At 36.2% G+C, this 22,936-nt stretch overlaps 1 protein-coding gene across 20 annotated transcripts in view; it reads right to left on the minus strand.

The window, feature by feature from the left end:
- Positions 1-22,936, minus strand: part of macf1a (microtubule actin crosslinking factor 1a) — a 426,068-nt gene that overhangs the window by 5,892 nt on the left and 397,240 nt on the right. For 14 of the 20 annotated variants that reach the window (XM_052036543.1, XM_052036536.1, XM_052036533.1 and 11 more), the window contains 7 exons: positions 21,845-22,007; positions 20,955-21,109; positions 20,347-20,421; positions 15,387-15,404; positions 11,685-11,802; positions 2,958-3,169; positions 1,411-1,521 (listed from right to left, as the gene is read on the minus strand). In XM_052036543.1, the coding sequence (XP_051892503.1) occupies positions 1,411-1,521; positions 2,958-3,169; positions 11,685-11,802; positions 15,387-15,404; positions 20,347-20,421; positions 20,955-21,109; positions 21,845-22,007 (852 nt within the window). The remainder of the gene's footprint in view (positions 1-1,410; positions 1,522-2,957; positions 3,170-11,684; positions 11,803-15,386; positions 15,405-20,346; positions 20,422-20,954; positions 21,110-21,844; positions 22,008-22,936) is intronic. The other 6 variants (XM_052036540.1, XM_052036542.1, XM_052036541.1 and 3 more) reach the window with 3 other exon arrangements.

Below are 22,936 nucleotides of genomic sequence, written 5' to 3' on the forward strand. Positions count from 1 at the left end.
GTTTTATAAATTACAGCAAAATCCTCATTTCAAAATGATTCACTAGTTTTGGAATGTCCTGAGCATATGATCAAGCCATTATATAAATCTAGAAATATAGAAATCCTGGTGTATTTAACTAATATGGAGAGAAAGCATTTCATTTGGTACACGAAACATTCTGATGATGGATAAGAGGCACAAAATTTGGAATATGACAAACAAACAAGCTGAAAGCAGATTCTATGACAGAGCAATGGTGTAACATGAGTGTACCTGCTTCCTATTAAAAATTGGTTATAGTTTAAAAAATGATCATGGCAATTTTCATGGCACTAACATTTAAGTTCCAGTAACTCCACCAGGACAGGCAGTCATCTCCAACACTGCTTTGGTAGTTCCATTTTCAATACTTTCCAGTTTTTCCCTAAATGTTCTTTCACTCACATGTGATTTCAAACACCTCCCAAGCAATTTTCTTTAGTATGGAACAGTCTAGACAAAGAACTCTTTATGGGCAAGCCCTTCCTTTTTCAGCATCATGGTCAAAAACAGACTAAAACCAATTCTCAGTAGAGGAACCAGTTTAGAGATTTTAAAGGTACCAATTCTTACTTTCGCAACTGATTACTCAGAAAGCCAACTACGCAAATATTAAGAACCAGCTGCTTCTCTATTACCAAAAATGTGATATAAATTCTCCACTCTAATTATAACTAAAGATTCATAAATGTAAATGTAATATAGTTGGAGTATTTCCGAAATACTAAATCTATTTGGACACTCAGGAATAATGAAGGACCCATATATAGTACACAACTGCAATGTTGACCACATATTTGAGTTATTGAATTATTTAAAGAAACCAATCCAAGGCAGAGACAGGAAGAGTGCCTGTTTTGGATGGAGTAGGGAACACATTCTTCTTTCACGTGCATTCTTTTTTCTTGTGCTTCATTTGGAACCAAGTTTTTGGATAAGTGATGCTGATTAAAAAAATGCGATATGCAATAAACAAAAGCTATGTTATTTATTTGTAAATTTTTTTCAACAAAATAGAGTTTTTAGTTTCAGAACAAAGTCTCTACTCAAAAGTATATTTTTCTACCAAAGCTTAAGTTTAAAAGATAGTTGGTGCACACATTTCTGTAATTCTTGGTGCTGTTAATTAAAAACATTATTAATGTAATTCTATGTCACAATACTTATCTTTAAAATGTGTAGATAATATTATATATTCTGATAATTACTAAATATTATTTTTCAATGATGTCCAAACAGTGAATTTTAATTTGAATTGAGGATCACATACCTCAAGAGTAAATCCGAGTACAATTTTGTGGCTTAACTAGGCAGCAGATGCCACTCATTGACCACTGCTCTGTTTTGTCATTGAGTCTTCTTACTACCTTTGTGTGTTTTATACTGTACCTCAATGCTGGGGATCTGGAACACATGTGAGTCTAGGCACTTAGTGGGAGTAGAGGCTTTACTGTTTGTCAACCAAGGTTTGTCATAACAACGTGTGAAGGTCTGGGGCGTCTGTGAGGTGGGAAAGGAAGGTAGGATGGAGTAGGAGAGGATTAGAAGCAAGATGGATAATAGATGGTAAAAGAAAAGGGATTAAAAGGATGGGCAAATGTTAACATAAAATTAATGTTGAACAATGAAATGTTAAAAATCACCAAATAATAAACAAATGTAAATGAAAATTAAATAACTGAAATATAAGAAACTTGTGTGAACAAATTCACAGATTTCAAGGACAACTTGCATCTTTATAAAACATTGAACAAGAAACTTCCTTTCTTCACAAATAATAAAATGAGACCAGGCTATTCCTGTGTTCAAAAATATATTTACCAAAATGTTGTAGCCTTTGCCTTGCCTTAAAAAAAACAAATCACACATTTGTGTGCCTTTGTAAGAGTTAATTTTTGTACAAATTCTAATTAGACACAGATGTTTAATTTCAAATTTAAATTTACCAAGAAAGCTTCATGAATGCTGTGCATTAAAAAAAACAGATGACAGAAGTCCAGAACGTGGATTCAGACATCGTTAATTTACTTTGGCTGAGTTAACTTCTGGTCATTCCAAACACTCAATCTTGTTCAATGTAAGGGTGATATTACCAATTAAAAATGAATGCAACAGAAAAAAATGCCATAGACTTGAGTAATGATAAAGAAATATGACCTGTGTCCCTGTACAAAGATTATTAGTATGTAACAACATCAATTTGTTTTACAGAGAGAAAATAAAGATTTTTTTGCTGTGAGCAGACAACTTTTTCCCTGCTTCACCAAGTGGTCTGTTAACTCTAATATGGATAACTCTGACATCAAAAGCTGCTTTGAGATCTATTTGCTTTGATGCAATTATAGACTAATGAGAAACATTGAAGATATATTTTCAGCAATGAAGTTTTCCTGAAAGTTCCATGAGAGTAAAATCAAAATTACAGATCAATTTATTTTGCATGAACAATGAACAAGTGAAGGGGAAATACACCAACACACATTAAGTGTCATATTCATTATTGATGAACATTTTTTTGCACTTTTACACATCTGAACATTGAGCTTTTTAGAAACTTAAAAAGGCAGGTAATAAGTCCAAACTCTATTATTTTTGATTCAGTTATGGGGTGTGCTTGGGTGACTATATGGCTGACAATAGCATTACACGATACCAAACATGATATCTATAAATTTACCAAGCCTTAAAAGGAGCTTTCAATTTAATGTTTCTGGTACGCACAACATTTTACTCTGTGCATTTAATGAAAGTTATACCATAAAATACCAGGGAACATAATTTTTGTTAATATTGATTTATGTGTAATGTATTTGTAACAATAGTGATAGTATGTTATTGATATATTTTATTTGGAATTAAAATTTCATCCAGTTTTGGACTAAAATTAAAGAGTTAATATTTTAACGCTATAGGAAGAAACAAGATAAAATACCTACCCTGTTTCCACTGGCTGGAGTTGCAGGTGACGAAGGCATGGATGTGCAACTGTGGTTACTATGGCTGGCACTGGAGCTGGATCGGGTTGGAGATGCAGCCCTGGAAGAAGGCTTGGATTTGCGACCTCTCATCCTGAAGGGAGCCATGCCCTGAGGTGCTCCCTCTGGTAATATAAATTTCTCTCGCAGTTCTAAATTGGTTCGTCCCCTTGCTGAAGGAAAATTTTGAAAAAAAGTGATAAAATAATGAAACCAAAGTCTATATATTGCTGTTGCAGGAAAGCAAGCAAAAATCAATTCAAAACAGCTACCCATGATATCAGTACAATAAACTATACCAAAAAATTGCAGTTCAAATCAGCAACTGTATTGAAACTGCTGATCATGCAGCATGTTTAAGTTTGGTTTACAATACAATGAATTTTAGCAATACAGTTTTATGAATTTTGATGATATAGATTATATTCTTGTTTAAAATACAATCAAATGCAGTTGTTGGTGGTTTCCTGTAAGGATACTCAAGCTCAAATTCAGTGACTAAAGACAAAACAATTTATTCAGTTATGGGACAAGATTAAGGGCCTGATTTGTTTGAGTCTCCAAATAGTTGTAACAGTTTGTGAGAAAATGGAAAAACTGAAGGCCAGCTTGACAGTGCCATTCTTGCCATGCTACATGCACATCTCTGATCTGATCAAAAGGCAACATCATGGTAATGCTAGAATTGTTCACAGCCTGAACTACACCACCTTCCCAAGTGGAGCAAAGTATGCATAAGAGGGATAAATGACTTTGAAAAAGGCATTCTCTGCTGGTACAAGTTGGGCATTTGACTATTAGCATATCTTTTAAAAACTAAATGTTAAGGAAAAATGGTAGGTCTCTAAATTTCTTTTCCCAAGTTTCTTTCAAGTGGATTAATAGATCAAAATAGTTTCAGCCAATTACTCAGAAGCACGAGGCTCTCTGTAAAAGGGACTGAATTGGAATATTCAAAAATAATCTTTCAAAAGTTATAAAGGAAGAGACATTTGAATCTATCTCTCCATGTATCCATCTAGCCTTACTTTTAGCTGCTTATTCAGATGGCTGAGTTAAACTGACTACACCGATACTACTTAAACAATAAAACAAATCTAATCACTATGAAACATACTTTAAAAATGAACTGCAATTAGGATGAGATGAAAACACTGGACTCTGCCACTTTTAAAGCAAACCCTATTGAGACTGACACCACCAATAGTGCATAAAGAATTGGCAAAGTCGTTAAAAATAAACTGGAGGTTGAGAGCTATTAATAATGGTGTGGGGAATTTATAGGCCCTATCTCATGAATCTTTCCTTTTAAGAAAACCTCCTTTATCAGGGGAATCTAGTGAACTTTCTCGGCACTGTCTCAAGTGTATCCCTCCTTAAAATAAGGAGATCAAAATTGTATGCAATGCAGGTAAGGCTTTATTAAACCCTTTGCAATTGTAGTAGGACTTTAACATATTATACTCCATTTGCTTTTTTTTGTCCAATTACTTAACCAGTCTATAATCTGTCCACAGATTTTTTTTCTGTCCTCCTGGCACCTATCTTTGTATTGCCAGTGAACTTGGATACAATATACTCAGTGCCTTCCTCCAAGTCATTAATATAAATTCTCAGTAACCGACTCAGCACTGATCCATTTGGCATGCCACTAGTTATAGGTTGCCAACTTGAAAAAGACCTATTTATCCACAACCCTTGGTTTCTTTCACTTAATCAATCTTTTAACTGTGCCAATACCAGGAGCCCTAACCTTATGGAAATCTGACACACTACATCCACTGGTTTGTCCTCAGTTACATACGCTACTCTAATTCACTTTTAGCCTATGTGCTTTACGTTCTACTTCTGAAGTTAATGGAATCAAATTTTAGTGAGACTAACAATACACTTGACATAATCAGAGATTAATTTCTACCCAAAGATAAATTTGCAACATGACCCAAATTTTAAAAAATCCTTAAAAGATTAATCTAAAACTAATTTGCATTGTGCAAAGATGAATTTATCTGCTGAAGGAGCAAATATGCATGGAGATTACAGAGAAGTGCAAGAACTATAGGGTAGTTAGAATGGGGGGCTTTAATTATCTCAATGTAAACATGGATAAAAATAAGGGCTGAGAAGGTGAAGAGTTTCCAAAATATGTCCAGAATAAATTTTGAGAGCAATATGTTTCTGGTCCAGTGAGGAAGAAGCATGACTGAATCTCATTTGCGACTGAGGTGGGCCAAATGAATCACGTTTCAGGAGGGAACTATTCAGAAGATGGTGATCATAACATTAAGATTAGGCCAGCTGTAGCAAAGGAGAAGGAGGAAGCCAGAGTAAAAATAATTAATTGGAGTGTTGCAGTACAAAGGATTACTTACACTTACAAATGGGTGAATGGCCTATCTGCCCTCATAGGCACAGCCCACACATTATCAGTCCTAATTACTCACTATAATGGGGCTAGTTCTGACCAGCTCTTACCTTAGATGCATTCCAGCAGAAGCCAGGCTGTCCATGGATCCAACCCTCTCAAGGTTAGTCGAGGATTTTATTGTCCTCCCTATCTCTAAACTATCATTCGACTTGTTTTTTCTGTAGAATGTTGAAGCCTAACTGCTAATTCATGAAAGACAGCAAGTATGCATCTTTGCTGTCTTACTCATACACCCTCTATACTACTCATCCTTACACCTTTACTATTTTTCTACTTCGGGAAGACGGCCAGTTTCAACAAGGTTGTTGTGGATCTGGCCCAGGTAAATTGGAAACAAAACTTGACAGGTAAAACTGTAAAGAACAATGGGCTGCCTTTAAGGAAGAAATGGTACAGGTATGGTTGAGACTGGCAAAGGAAGAACTAACAAATTCAGAGCACCCTGAATGACAAAAGAAGTTGAGAAGAAGAAAAAGCATAAAAAGGGTGTGAATGACAAGAGTCACTTTGTAAGTACCAGCAAGAATCAGGCTGATTATGAAAGAACTGGAGAGGAAGTGAAAATTAAGAGGCAGAGACAGCATACGAGAAAAGATTGAGATTTACTGCCAACATAAATGGGAATTTAAACATGTGCTATACGCATATAAGTAGTAGAAAGTTAGTAAATGGAGTAGTGGGGGCCATGAAGGACAAAAATATTAACTTGCAAATGGATGCTGAGGGCACTGTTAAGGTACTAAATGAGTAATTTGCATGCATCTTCACCAGGGAAAAAGGTGTTTCCAAAGTAGTAGTGAAAGAAGAGACAAATGAGACACTAGGTATGCTTAAATTTGATAACAAAGAGGTATTAGAAAAATTGTCTGAACTTTAAGGAGGCATCCATAATCTCCAGAGCTCTTTGGATACAGAGATGGTACCAGCAGACTGGAGAGTGGCAAATGTTAAGATAAGTTCAGTGACTACAGGCCAGTTAGTTTGACCCTAGTGGTGGGAAAACTTAGAAATGTTTATCTGGAAAGGAATTAACAGCTACTTGGAAGAAAATAGGTTAATTTAATGCAAGCCAGCATGCTTCACTGAGAGCAAATTATGTTTAACCAATTTGATGGAAAGTTTTTAATGAGGTAATGGATAGAGTTGATGAGAGTATTGTAGTTGATATGATGTACATGGACTTCCAAAGCAGGCTTATCAGCAAAGTTGAAGACCATGGCAGAAAAAGGAATTGAATGCATGATATGAAGTTGGCTAAATAACAGACAACAGAGCATCATGGCAAATTTTTTTTGGGCTGAGGAAAGGTGAACAGTGGTGTTTCTCCAGGGATTGGTGTAAAGGGCATTGATTTTTTTTATCTATATCAGTGACCTAGACTTGGAAGTGCAAGCCAAAACTTCTAAGTTTGTAGATGACACAAAACTGTGAAGAGGATGGTGATAGATTGCAGCTCGATATAGACAAGCTGTTAGAATGGGCAGATGCTTCTCCTCATTTGTCCTACCAAAATGCAGAACCTCCAATTTCTTCACATTAAACTTTATTTAAAGAACTCCATTCTAAAAGGGGTGCATAAGCAAATGCCACTTGGATAGATGTACACAAATGACTGAAAGTGGTCAGGTAGGTAGATGAAGTAGTTAAATAAGGCATGCACAATTCTAGGCTTTATCAAAAGGAAGAGAATATAAAAGCAGGGAATTTATGTTGAATCTTTATAAAACACTATAGGAAGGATGCAAGGGCATCAGAAAGGGTCCAAAAGAGATTATAGGGTGGGAACGGAGCATTTCCATGTGCCTTCTCTCCCCAGTCCATCAATGCACTGCACCCTTCCCCAACTATTTACTACATCATGGTAATTGGTACACTGATCCAATCATGGTGAATGTAGTTATTTAGAAAAGTTGTTAGATTTAATATATTTACTTTCACCAATTCTCTATATATTGCATCTTATAAATTTTCTTTTAAGTCTAAGCTTCTTCTAGAAAATATTTTGTTTTACACCAATTTTAATCCATCCATTCCCCCAGCAAAAGTAAAACTAAGTTATATCAGTAGAAATGTGAAACAAATTAGATTGAACATTAAAAATTATGGAAACAATCTAGCCAGATGTGTTAAAGAAACACATCTTCAGATCAATCCTTGTGACAAGGTTTTCAAAATAACACTGCTATAATGAAATAAAAGCCAGCAGGTTTCTAGAACTCACTCAAGTGTGGAACTGCATTATGGAAGTCTGCACTACTTTTGTGAAAAAGAATCTAAGTAGTGAAAGTGGTGAGCAGTTTACATGCAATTTGGAAATTGGTGCAATTGGCTCAGCACACAGTACAGCCTGGCTTTTCAAAATTAACTTGTGTTGTTATTAACCAATAGGTACTTCATTTCTTGTATCTTTCTTCAAAGATATTCCATTTTTATATTTGGGTGTTGCAACAAATAGCATGTTCACAGTCATTAACTGCTTTTTGATTTTGTAACTTACTTCCTTGCATTAGAACAGACAGAAACATAGAAGCAACACTCTTATTTTGACTTTTATTTGGGACTTTCCAATTTAAAGCAGAAAGGAAAATTATCAGATCACATTAAATGCCAATGATCTAAGCAGTCAGAATTTTATTTTAACAGTCTTTGCCTTTTTTTGCTAGTTGAATATCTGAGGATGGTCTTCTGACCAAAGATACTTTGGTGATGGATGAAACATACAAGTCAATTAAACACCAAAATCACTTTCCACTCTGGAAATGGGAATGGAAAATGAACCACATTCCACTCTGGACAAAAATGCCAGGGTAATACAAGTCTTCCAATAATGTTAGATGCCGGCCAAATATGCCACAGTGATCTGCAAAGGAAACCCATCTCTGTGATAGATCAACTTTCAGATCTAAACACTCAATCTCTTTTTTTTCCTGAAATTTTTATAATAATCTATTGAATGCACTGTGTTTTTGGCAACCGATTGCACATGCTTGGCCCAAAATATTAATAATTCCTTAATCTTTCAATTTATGTCATCTAATAATTTGAAACATTAATTATAATGAAGATTCTAATTGGATCAGTTTTGTTTTTTGATTTCTGCCTGTTCTAATTCAAAACCTTAATTTAAAAAAGATCACATTGAAACTATGGGAAATAGGTTAAGAAGTCAAAGGAAGAGAATAAAATAGTGCATTCTGATAGCCTGGCTGCGATACTGTGTGCAGAGGGGCAGCCTGTCAACCTAGCTGATGGAACAAAGCCAAGTCATTCATGGCAAGGAGGAGGATAGAGAAAGAAAGTGAGAAAGAGCTGGACAGAGAAGAATTGCCAACCTATCGGAGAGTGACTGGAAATCGAAGAATTTGATTCCGATCGTAACAGTTTATTCCCCTGATGATGAACTAGAAAAAAAATGACATAAAAATCTGAAACTCAATAAGCAGACAGACTGGAAAAGAATAACAGAGTTGTTTACTTAGTGGACTTGCACGTGACAACACCTTAACCATTTCCCTTCAGTACATGCCCTTTTTGTCCAATGCTAACTAAAATATTGGTATTGGTTTATTATTGTCACTTGTACCAAGGTACAGTGAAAAGCTTGTCTTACAAACTGATTGTACAGGTCAATTCATTACACAGTGCAGTTACGTTGAGTTAGTACAGAGTGCATTGATGTAGTACAGGTAAAAACAATTAACAGTACAGAGTAAAGTGTCATAGCTACAGAGAAAGTGCATAACTTGAAGTGACCATGAAAAAGACTGTAAAGAACCTGAAAAAGGAATCTGATCAATGTTGTACATTGGAGCTGCTAGGTATGCAGCCATGGATCAGAAGGATATGGGCTCAGACTTCAGTTCATATTTGAAACCTTGATCTTCATCATTCTGCGACTGAGAAACAGTTCAAGATTTGGTGACCTTGAATAATTTTGTATTGTTGGTTATAGAGCAGCATTTGTGGAAATTTGAAAACAATCTCGAGCCATTTGATAATCAAATTGATGATTAATGTGTAACTATTTGAATTTAATTTTTGCCATGTGTATTAACTCTTTTTTTTAAAATTACCCACGTAATTGAAGTTGCACTTCTCCACCTAGCTTAACATTGCCATTCATTTCACAATCCAGCTGTCACGCTTAAATTCCAGGGTTGATTCAAACTCATCTGTAACAAGCTCATCAACATGGGAAGGCCTGTGTTTTTTTGGTGATCTTTTAATGATAACTATGTTAGGCAGGAGTCCATTTTGCTTCACCAATGGGAACCCTGCAGTTTGCTCAGTCACCATGAGGCAGTTAGACTTGATTGATCAACTTTCATTCAAATCTTAATTGGTTAAGCCAAGATTGTGAAAATATTTTAAAGTTGAATTTGCTCAGTTCCAGAATTTTGTTTTGAAGAGATGCACGAGTTGATTGGCCTTAATAAGCACAGGTTTGTGACGATTTGAAATTCTTCAATTGTGAGTGGCAGAAACATCTGCAATAGTCTGTCCTGATCCTTCATTTGAAAGATGGGGGTGGGGGGGGGGGTGGAGATTGGTTGACTTTAGTCAAATGGGATTAAGAAATTGTTTTCTTTAAAATAAAAAAATGACTGACAATCAATACTGAGTCTGATGGATATGAAGGGTTAACTCTGGGACCAATTTCCTGATTGAAATGTTTACAAAGAAGATCTTTGAAAGGTTTCTTTTAAGGTTGGACATTTAATGATCTCTATCATACCTTTAGTTTCTTGTAACCTTGTGCTGGAACACAGATCTGAATATGTGCAAGAGCATCAAGTAGAAAATCATCTTCAGTCAGATAGATAAACAGATAAGAGCCTTAGCAAAGGGAATAAAAGGAACTTAAAGACCGTTAGAGAGTTAGAAAACAGAAGCTTAGCATCGATAGTTCTGCAGTTATGAACCATTTCATCTGGGCTTCAAAATTAAGGTACTCAATTTATTCTTTTTATCCCCTGGCTGTACAAAGACTTATAAGTGAATGTACATTCCAAATACAATTATTGAAACTTACAGCACACGAGCTGTTTAATCTGTGCTCACTTCGCTGAAGCAATGCGAACAAATCCTTGTGCCTTACTCTTCATCTATCCCCACACAACCATTTTCTTCTGCAGCTTCTTTTTAATCCAGTTCTTTTTTTAAAGGATGAAACTTTCTCTGTTTAATACTTAGTCCGCTAACAACTAGCAATATGAGGATTGTTATTCCAAACTCTTTACTCGCTCTTTGCGTCAACTGATTTTCAAAACTGAGAAAACAATCTTTTGCTATCACTCTATTTGAAACCATCATATACTTAAAAACCTCTATCACATTTCCTTTCAGCTATAGCGGATTGTTAACATATATTGTTTCTCTCCCAGGTACATACTAGCGGAATTATGCCTTTTTTTTGTTTTACAGCATAACTCTTTCAATAAGTTGGAGCACAGTATCCCGGCTTTAAAAACGTCTTAAACCCGTTGATCATTGGAATTTAACCCCTTTTTCTATATCCTTCTGTAAACATAAAAATCTCTCAATGTTCTTAAATGACAATATCCACATCCACCGCCACCTTTTCCCTGAACACTCATAACATTCCCCCATTTTGTTCACATCTATCCACACCGAACCACATCCTCCATTCTTAGCACTTATTAAATCTTGTACAATTCACTTCCAACCTTCTTTGAGAGTTGTTACAAAATCCATTTATTCACAAAACACACCAACTTTAATTTTAGCATTTAGATGTCACTATTGTACGTTTTTCAATTTAATTTGTACATGACGATGGGGAAGTTCCTGAGTCAGTATAAGTACATTTCTTGAAGCTTTTTAATTACATCCTGCACTAAAAGTATGAGAATTTGGGTGAAACACATAAAATAACTCTCATTACAACCTACTAAACTCTAGCAACAATGATCAGATTGTAAATTTTATTTCACAAACCATTGGTTATATTTTTCCAGACCAACAAGACAAAAAGGGTAAAGAAATGAATTTTAGGGCAGTAATAAAATGATTCCATTTCCCTTAGAAGTAATTAAAATGCAACATCATTTTAACTTTGAGTTTCAAGCATTAAGATGCTCTCTCTGCATTTTCTTCATTCCTGAAAAACGATACCTGCATCCTAGATGGATATACCATGTATAAAATACTCACACTACCCACGAAGGTAAAATAGTTCAAATAATTCCTCATGGTAGGGCGGGCAAAAGTTAGGGGATTCTACTGCCATCCAGCCTTACCTCTGCAGGGATCATTTTTCACTAAGAATTCATCCAATGCCATCCAGCCTCCTCCAACACGGACCATTACGGTGCTTCGCAGAATACGCACAAGGCGCAACTGCTGGGAATCCCCAAACTGTGGGAATCAAAACAAATGAAGTTTAATTCTGAAGATCAACAATTGCCACTTCTCAGCTTTCCACAGGCCAAATGAAGCAATTTCCACCTAATATATATATATTTTTTTCTTTTCTCTTTTACTTAAAAAACAAGTGAATCTTCTAATTCAAAGGTTTTGCCAATGCCATTTAAACTGGAAATTTGATAGGTTTATAGTGACCGGAGACAATTTCTGGTAATCTCTGATTTCCATTCAATGAATGTACTCTTGTCAGAGCTAAATTTAGAAAGCCAAAGTAGTTTTAAGATATGGGCAGTGCAACAACAAGACCACTGGAGTGTCAACATATATTGCAGGTAGAGTGTGGGAATTCTTTTCTCTAATTCTCCATAGCCAATTTCCTCACGTCAGCAATATAATACCAGTAGTTAAAATAAAACAGATCGGAGGCCTTTCCACAGTCATTGGAAATAAAGAGGACAAATAACTTGTTTAGAAAAAAAATTCATAATCATTAACAAGATCTGTCAAAGCATTAGAAAAATAAGTCTAGAAGCTCTTGATGGGTTGTTGCCCCCTATATTTTAGCCAAAAAAGGGGTAAATCTTTCTTCCAATTTGAACACCATCAGATTGGCCAGTGGGAAGCTTTTGCTTTGTGACTTTTTAAAACCAGAACTGAATTAAAAATTCCATTCCACCACATTTGAAGTTAAATCAAGTGAATGCTAATGATTTAAACCAGCAACTGCTGCCATGTTGAAAGTTATTTTATGCTTTTCATAGTTTAACAGAATACTATGCTTCATAATATTTAATATCTGAAAAGGCATACATAATTCACATGCCCAGATGCAGCAACATAAGATTTGTAGAAGATTCACTTCATTATGACCTTTGAATGGTGATCTTCTCCATTAATTGTACATGATTGCACAAGGATGTCATTTCACTTTTCCATGCAGTGTAATAACGCAATGCTGGTTTAACTCATTTAATTAATTTATCAGCCATTTCATGCAAGAGCCCGTGTGGCAGATTTTACAAGTTTTCACCCAAAGTGTCATGCATATTCATCACTTTAAAGACTTAAAAAAATTAAAAAATGCGAGTTTCACTAACTGCATTCAGTGCAGCTTAACTTTCACTTCAAAATCACAAGGAATAATTATACATTTGTGGTTGTGAAAAAGGCCAAGACAATTAGATTTTATTACATGGGCACAAATGGCAGCTGCATTGCCTATATCACTGTTTCTGACCTACCAAACTAACTTATTTCACATATTCAATAGTGGGAGTAGGTAATGGCGACAGGATACATCTTGAACCTTTCAATGGCAAATTTACCCTATTTTAAACTACATTTGCTGTAACTTATTTACAAATAAGGTTGAGTCTGTCAAGCAATGCTGAAGTATGTCATCATGGCTTGCATTAATCAAACTGTCAAGTTTGTATTAGCGCTGCCATTGGTGATGATACTATTTCTCCTTCATGCATCAAAGGGCCTTGCTCTTGGTGTTCCTTGGAGATATAATCTCAAAAGTTTAGAATCCTTGCTGCCCAGGACATTGTTGTATGAAGGAGGGTCGTTGACAAACGACAAAGTACTTCGGTGAAGCATAAATTATTCACGTTTAAACTTCAATAAATAAAAAGGCAACTCTAAGTACCCCCAAAAAAGTTAGCTGCAGGAGTTCTCAGTAGCCATTTGATAACAAGCCCATATAATAACACATAAAGATCATGGAGAAAAATCAATTTCTAACACACATTTCCCCCATCATTAACATAAAATGAAATTGACTTACTCCTACTAAGGCTAATAAGCTGGAAGCCTTCAAAGGAATGAAAGTATTCAAATAATCAATTTTTTCAAGAGGTTTTGGCCTAAGTATTTACAGAGGTTTGTAAACCCCTTTGATTTCCTTGATTGTACAGAAGCCAATGAAAATCATTTTGCGCAGTGTGGAACTCACAGCAATCACACGTGATGTGTCAAAGTAGAACAAATAAAATAATAGCGAGCTATTTCCTATGGACAGATTACAAAACATTCTAAAATTGGGAAACATTTTATTCCCTAGTATTGCTTGGAAACAGCACACATTGTATTGTTCAAGGTAATAATCAGCAAATGGAGTGAAACAATGAGCACAAAATATAAATGATTAGACCCAAATCTAAATTATAATAGTGTGGGGGGAGGAGGAGATAGGCTTGGCTGCCTAATAACCTTGATTTTGAGTAACACTTCTATGCATGCATAACTTAGAAAAAGGCATGCAAATTGGTAATTAGTGTGGTGGTAAGATATCTTTTTTAGACTAAACACATGCCACCAGACTTATCCAACATCATTCTGCTAATTTACCATTCCTACAATCCTGGAATTATGAATTGTGTACATGATTTGCATATTGTGTATCTCAATAGGGAACATGCTAATTTTAGCTAAATAGAACCATGGTATTACTTGCACATTCCATATTAGTGAATAAATCTGGTAGCAAGTTTTTTTCCTTTTTTAAGCTAGTGAGGTGCAAAATATCACACAGTGTTCTAGAACAATCATAGCTTTTATGCAACTCTGCAAGCAAAGTGATGTCTCATTATGGTCTTTAACGGCATCTTGAGGCATGAGTGCAGATATATATAAATTTTGAAGAGCCTTTTGTAATAATATACTTTCAAAACAAAATCAACATTTTAAAACACTTCAATTAATATGCATTTCAAATTAAAAATTATGAACATGTTACACAAGTTGATACACTCATACAGTTGTGAACTGTACATGCCTGAAAGGGATAGTTCCTCAAAACTAGATCCAACACACTGTGTGATATAGTTTATTTTACATACGTGAAGATCCAGTATATTGAATCAGAAAGATTTTGTGAAATTAATCTAGTAATCTTAATTAATAGCCGGCATCCTGATTCATCAGCTATCAAAACTTCACGCATACAGAGTAAACTGCATTTGTGTGTCACCATTTTCACAGTCGATCCATCACAGTACAGTAATACAGAGGATCTCGTGTAGATTAAAACTAAGAGAGCATCTGAAAATTCCCTCAACTGTGAAATATTCTTTACCAATTTTATTGTTCCTTAAGTACTGATGCTGTTTAAAGTAAATGTTTCAGACAAAGGACATAATTATTGTTCCTTTAAGCACTAATTATGAGTGGGATAAAATATTAGCAAATATTTTGACATAAAAGGAATCTGAACCATCAAAGAAGTTATCATCTAATGTTAAATTGGTATACCTCTACAATATTTTGTTTAGATGTTGAGTCCAACAGGATACAATTAAGTACTGTAATCAGTAAACAAATTTCTAGCACAAAGAAAATCTCTGCATTAGTAAATTATTTACTGACAATGCTTGCATGTTTAATATCATCTTTCTTAATCATTATTTCCATAAGTAATCAATAAGCTTTTTTTCTACCAAAATATGTTTGGAATGGTTGACAGAATTTTTCTAGGTGCTCTGGACAATAGAAAGAACTATTTACATGCAGATCAAAGTGGACAATCACACCACATACATCACATAACTCTTAGCACACTGAGTGCACAGTACCTGATTTCCAAGGAAGAACTATTTGCAGCAAGAGAACGTGAAGAAAAGGAAAAAAAAACTTTTAGAGACACAAATAAGCACATTCAGAAGTAGGATTCTAATTTAGTGGTATAATATATACTACAGAATTTATCAGGCTAAAGGTGATACAAATTATTATATTCATGCTCATTTCTCAACTTTGAACATTTAATTTAATCAAACCAATCTGCTGTCACCAAAATGTCTTGGCTGCAGATTTCACAAAGGAATCACTTTAATTTATTTTGAGTGAGCAACATTGGGTGTGAAATGGTTTTAAGATAAACCTGCCTTGTTCTAAAATTTGTTTTGCTTTTCTGCCCACGTTGAACCCAATTAACAATCTCATATTGCTTTTAGTTTTTCTTCTTTACAGAATCTGAAACCATGTTGTAATCTCAAACATACTGCTCAAAACAGCATAGAATTTTCTGGGACCATCAATATGAAAAATATTTATCACTTCTGTAAGGAAGAATCTTAGATTATAGCCAGCTTCATCTTTGGAAACCTTTCACGTCTGAATGGTGGCTGTGTTCTTTCCAAAAAACTTGCATGCAAGGCAAATTTCATACACACAGGACAACTGAGATTATTACCAGAAACATTCAGGTACAGTGTACTCCATTTCACAACAAATCACTTATGATACAACTGCAATGATGCAAAAGCAAAATGAACTAAGAAAATTGAAATGTAAAGGACAATATACTTGTGGAATTGGTTTTGTGAATGAGAAATCATGCTTGACCAGTCTATTGGAGTTCTCTGAAGAGGTAACTTGTGCTGTGATTAATGGAGAACCAGTGAATATACTATGCTTAGATTGCCAGAAGCCATTGGATAACATGCTGCTTCAAAGGTTATTTCAGAAAATAAAACTCATGGTGTAGGAGGTAGTATATTGGCTGGCTAACAGGGTACAGAGAACAGAGAAGGCAGAAGCAGGCCTTTTTCTGGTGGCAGGATGTACCAAGCAGCGTGCCAAAATGATTGGTACTTTTTACAATTTACATAAATGACTTGGCAAAGTATGGGTTGCTAAATTTGCTGATGATGACACAAAGATAGGTAGGAAAGTTGTGAAGAGGATTAAGGAGGCTATGAAGGAATATAGATAGGTCAAGTGAATGAGTAAAGATTTGGTGAATGAAGTATAATCTGGGAAAATGTGAAATAGATAAATTTCGACAGGAAAATTAAAAAAAACACATTATTTAAATAGTGATGGATTGTGGAGCTCCGAGATGCTAAGGGATCGAGATGCTCTTGTGCATGATTTACTAAAGGCTACTTTGCAAGTACATGGAATAATTAGGGAAGCTAACAAAATATTATTGTTTATTGTGAGGGGAAACTGAGTGGAAAAGTAGGGAAGTTATTCTTCAGCAATAAACCTATGCCCTCTAGCTTTAGATTCCCCCACCTTAGGGAAAAGACTCTGACTATCTACACCCCTCATAATTTTATAAACTTCTGTAAAGTCACCCCTCAGCCTTCTACTTTCCAGTGAGAATAAACCCAGCCTATCTAATCTTTTCTTATAACTACAGCCCTCCATTCCAGGCAACATCCTGGTGAAAATCTTCCGCCCTCTTTCCAATGCTACCACATCTTTCCTGTAGTGTGGTGACTAGAAATATACACAACACTCCAAGTGTAGCCTGACCAACATTTTGTACAGCTGCAACATGAAATCCCAGCTCTTATACTCATTGCCTTGGCCTATGAAGGCAAGTATGCCAAATGCCTTCTTCACAACCCTATCCACAGGCGTTGCCATTTTCAGGGAGCTCTGAACTCGCACTCCAAGGTCCCCTTGTATATGTCCTGTTAGTATTTGGTGTCACAAGGTGCATTACCTTACACTTGTCTGGATTAAATTCCATTTGCCACTGCTCAGCCCAACTTTCCAACTGATGTCCCTCTGTATCCTTCGCTATCTACAGTAATTTTTGTGTCATTGGCAAATTTACAAATCGGTCCACTTACACTCTCATCCGAGTCATTTACGTACATGTCAAACATTGATTCCTTGGAGACTCCTCCTAAACAGTCCCTGCCTTTCCAAGTGAACATAAATCCTGTCCCTTACAATTCTTTCCAATAATTTTCCTATCAGTGATGCAAGGATCACTAGCCTGTAGTTTCCTGGCTTATCCCTAACTGCCCTTCTTGAAAAAGGGAACAACATTAGCTACCCTCACAGTCTTTTGCTATCTCACCCTAGGCCAATGAAGATGCAAGAATCTCTGTTGGAGCCCCAGCAATCTCCTCCTTTACATCCCATAGCATCCTGGGATAGATCCCGTCAGGCCCTGGGGATTTATCCACCTTTATGTGTGCCAGCATCTCTAATACTTCCTCCTTGCTGACACAGACATTTTCCAGAATATCAGTGTACCCTCCCTCCCAACTCTTCATTCTCCACCCTGGCAAATACCAATGAGAAGTATTCATTTAGGATCCTGCTCATATGCTCCAGCTCCACACACAGATTTCCCTTTTGTGATGCAGCTGCAAGTTTTTCATTGCACCTGTGCATACATGTACTTGTGCATATGACAATAAATTTGACTTTGACCTTTGGTGTCTGAGGGGACCTACTCCATCCCTAGCTACCCTCTTACTTCCAATATACTTATAAGAGGTTTTGGGATTCTTCTTAATCTCAAGATCTCGCCTACATCCCCTTATAAACATCAAAGGACTCACTTGAAACCAAATGCCTATACCTTACATATACTTCCTTCTTCTTTCTGATCAAACCTTCAATTTCCTTTGTTAAACCAAGGTTCCTTAATCTTACCACTTTTGCTTTTTACCCTTACAGGGGCAAGCTGACTCTGAATCTTTAAACACCTCTCACTTATCAGATGTAGTGTTTCCCTCTAGCAGATGCTCCTAATCTGCCAGGTCCTGTGTTACACTGTTGAAATCAGCCTTCTTCCAATTTCATACCTTAACTCTAGGACCAACCTTTTCTTTCTCCATGATTACCTTGATCATTTTATGAAAAAGTTCCCAGGAGGTAATAAAGACACCAGTTTTGTCCATCAGAAATCCAGCAACTTCAGATGTCTCTTCAGAAAATACAATTTTTATCTCAGCACCTCTATCAATGAAATTACTTTTCCTCAAATTATTTCATCTTGTGACGTGAATTGATTATCCCATTCAACAATGGTTACGTTTTAGTTGAATATTTCTAAATCCTATGGGGGTGGGAGGGAGGGCACTTCAATTTTCCATGCTCCATTTAATGACAGAGAACAGCTGTCATAACGAGTATTATTGGTTTCAAAGGAGCTCACCATTTACTAGACATTTCAAAACCACAATAGATTCACTGATAATGATTTTTTTGGGCTTGGAATGCATCCATTTACTATCTACAGTGTTTGTATACATTCTTTGTTTTCTTTGAAGTATTCGGTCTACATTTTCTGTATACTTCAAAGAAAACAAAGAATGTGTACCATACATTTCAAACATTATCTTTAATAATGTTTTAAATGTATGGTACACATTCTTTGTTTTCATTTGTTATTTTTTCATTATCATTTGTTTGAGATGTGTGTCAATGACTTTTTATTAGAAGTCTTTTTATTAAAAGTCATTGACACACATCTCAAACAAATGATAATGACTCTCATTGGGCAGAATAGGTGGTTTATCTTATCAGGAAAGATTAGACAGGCTAGGATTGTATCCAATGGAATTTGCAAGAATGAGAGGTGATTTGGTTGAAATGTTTACAATCTCAACAGTATGGATGTGGTGAGAAGAATTCCTCTTGTGGGAAAATCTAGAACAAGGGTAACTCTTGAATTTATGTACACATGTTGACAATCTGGGAGACCAAATCTGTCACTACACTCTGGCATTTGATTCCTCATGGAATTCAGTAGCATGGCTCAGTCTTGAAGGGATTCTTCAGAATGAAAATAGAAAATTTTCCCCGTGCGACAATGGCTAACATGAGGGGACATAATTTTAAGGCGATTGGAGGAAGGCATAAGGGGAATGTCAGGGGTTAAGTTTTTTTTACACAGAGAGTGGTGGGTGCGTGGAACACACTGTCTGCAGAGGTTGTGAGGACAGATACATTAGGGACATTTAAGAGACTCTTAGATAGACACATGAATGATAGAAAAATAGGGGGCTATGTGGGAGGGAAGGGCTAGATAGATCTTAGAGCAGGATTAAATGTTGGCACAACATTGTGGGCCAAAGGGCCTGTACTGTGCTGTAGTGTTCTATGTTCTAGTGTAACTTTCACCAACACCGTTATGATGGGAAATCTCACAGAACTAAATTACAGATCTTAGAGCAGGATAAAATGTTGGACAACATTGTGGGCCGAAGGGCCTGCACTGTACTGCGCTGTAGTGTTCTATGTTCTAAGTGTCATTCAGATCCTATGCAAGGTCAGACCTGGCAGGGGATCCAAAATGCAACCTATTTCAATCAGGATTCTAAGCTTGCAGTTTAGGAGGCAAAGAATTCTTCTGCTTTAACTATTTTTTTAAAAGAATTCTTTTAAAACCACTTAAAACAAATATTCCAAATTTAATAATTTTACAATGTCCCAGAACACGATAGAAGCTTTGACAGAAGACCTATGGTCAGTAGGACCTCAGGATTCAGTGGGCCAAAGTGGACACTGTCCCAGAGAAGAGCAAGCATACAGGGGTTGTGGGTATCAGCCCTGGGCCTCGTGCCTGCCCCAGCATGAACTGGGCAATCAGCCCATCTAAAGTCCAAAGTTCTGAAATTCAGCACATTATACATATTATTTCCTTCAAAAAGTTCATGCTAAAGAATACTTAAATCCAATCAATCACAACTTGTATTATTTTATGAATATGCTTTATAAAACTTATTAAAATGTTCATTATATTTTATTTCAAAGTTTAAAGTCAAGTTAGTTACTTACTCTATACTTGTTTTCTCCAATCTGCTCCACCTGAAATCGTTTTGCACATTTACACTGTGCCACCTGTCTAGTCACCTGTAAAGCAGAGACTTTTAAAATTAGAACCCAAAAATGTTCAAATGGTATTACTACAAAAAAACTGTCTACTTCACACATTGGTATAATGCAAGAACTCTCTGTAAGTGTCCAGTTTCCCTACTACAATTACATGTTTTGAGCCTGGCTCTAGCATTTACAAGAACTATTATGTCAGAACAATAAAGCAAGGAAGGCAGTTTCAGCACATGCAGGTAGCTCAGATATGAGTTATTATAGTTTCCTGTGGCTTGCTTGGTTGATCTTGGCAGAAAGTAGGTTGGGGGAGGCAGGTGGGATTGTGGGAACTGGATTTGATTAAGTTGCATCATAGCTGAATGACACAGGGTTGATGGATCAGTTGATATTTTTCTCCTTGGACAACTTCTGTTCCTCTGAAATTCCCAAATGCAAAATTGAAGAACTTGTGTCTTATGGATCACAAATTATTTCCCTTTTCCAATTTTTCTACTTAACATAAATATAGAACTTCAACAACAACTACATTCAAGTAAAAATAGTGAATTGTGGACCTCATCCTCAATTTTGTCGGCATCAGTAACAGGCCGGTAGGCATCTTTATTTGGATGAAGTGCAGCCACAAATTCATAATAATCAATGTAACCATCTCCATCTCCATCAAAGATGTCAGCAACAGCAGTCATTTCCAGTTTACTGGTGGGGAACTCTGAAATACGAAACAACAGAACACAAGATCAGACAATTTTAAATATTGTCTCCAGATTTCATGAAAGTGTAATTCTTACTTCAGTAACAAATCTGCTCTAGAGCAAGCTTGTACAGTCAATTGGAGATACTGTATTTAACTCAGAGTATAAGGGAATGTTATAGTACTGACAGATATGACCTTAAAAAATAAAGCAAGATAAAAAATTGCAAGTGATCTGGTGCAAGTAGCAATAACAGTTACTTTTCCTAGTATCATTGATAATTGTCCAAACAAGGAACAGGCATTCTATTTGCAGGAACTGGTGTGAGATGATTGACAGTGAACTGCATCTCTCTTACCCATTGAGACAGAAATGGTGTTTGTTAGGGTGGGTGGTGGTGAGAGTGGAAAGAGGTACTGCTGGTAAAAAAAACTCCTTGGATTTTCTTTACTACCCTCTAATTACTCAGCTGTCATCCTGAGCCTCAATTAACAAGATCTACAACTTGTGCACCGTTGAGAGTGAACTGCATCTTGCTATTCTAAACCAAAGCATGCAAGAGCACCATTCTGTTCAGTCCAGATCCTGACTATTTTTGAAGAAATTATGCCTTTTTAACATTAGCTTCCTACTTGTAACCTTCATTATAAAATAATTATGGCATTTGGTCTAACTAATGCAAAATTAAAGTAATATTTCAGCCAATCTAAACATTATATAATTTAATAAACTACTGAAACTATTTCAATTACTTGAAGACAGGATTCCATCAATGAATTCCTGCCGTGTGATCTTTCCATCCTGATCCTTATCAATGCGCCGGAAGAAATCCATCACTCGAGACTTCTTGTGGTTCATCCATCGCATGTATTTTTTCCGCCACACATCAAAATCAAAGTTGGCAAATTCTTTCAACTGAAATTAAAAGCAGCATTTTATTTGAGAACTGTAAGAGCAGTTCAATTCCAAATTAGAACTGTGCATTGCTATTAAAAAGATTTTTAAAAATAAAACTTTTAATAAAAACCTAAAAAAGGTGTGGATAATTCAGCTTTATAAATAGACACATAAAATACAAGAGAAAAAAATCCATGTAAATCACTGTCTAGTCCTCATATGGAGTTTTGCGTGAACCTATTTATGGAGGCAGGCTACATAACGACAGTGCAGGTTAAGTTCTGGATATAAGTGGAATTGCTCTTTACATATCAGTCTGACTGAGAGGTTTCGCACAGGACAGGATGAGTTCTTGACATTGTTACAGGGCCAGGTAGGTCTAAACCACCGACTCAGAAGAGAGTGTGCTCGAGTCCTAACCTCCAAAAAAGAGGGGTGGTCCAAGCCCTTTATCTGGGAGTGGGGGTGGTCTGAGCTGTTGCCCAGGTTGGTTATTGGGAGGAGGGTGTTTGAATAAATAGATCTCCAAAATGGTGGAGACTGGGGCAGGTCTGAGTCTCAAACCTGTGATGGGTGGGAGAAGGAAGGGGAAAACCCAGGGGTGTACCGGGTGTCTGTGGTGGGAGAGTTTTGAGTGCTGGGGGTTAGCTCTTCTTGCCCACACTTGCTTCCCCTCACCCCCACCCCTAACCTGAAACATTCACTTTTTTATGCCTGACCTGCAGAATGTTTCCAGCACTTTCGGTATTTATTTCAGATTTCCAGCAGCTGCAGTTTTCTTTTATTTTCGTTTACTGTATTTTTAAATGACTCGTTTGATTTGGAATGGCCTGCATTGAAGGTTGAAGTCAGATTCAACATAACTTTCCAAAGGGACCTGGGTGGGTGGTAGAGCCGGAACTTTTACAACATTGAAGAAGATCTAGATGCTCACTTGAATTGCTAAG

This window comes from Pristis pectinata, chromosome 22 (assembly GCF_009764475.1).
Source record: "Pristis pectinata isolate sPriPec2 chromosome 22, sPriPec2.1.pri, whole genome shotgun sequence".
Taxonomy (NCBI): domain Eukaryota; kingdom Metazoa; phylum Chordata; class Chondrichthyes; order Rhinopristiformes; family Pristidae; genus Pristis; species Pristis pectinata.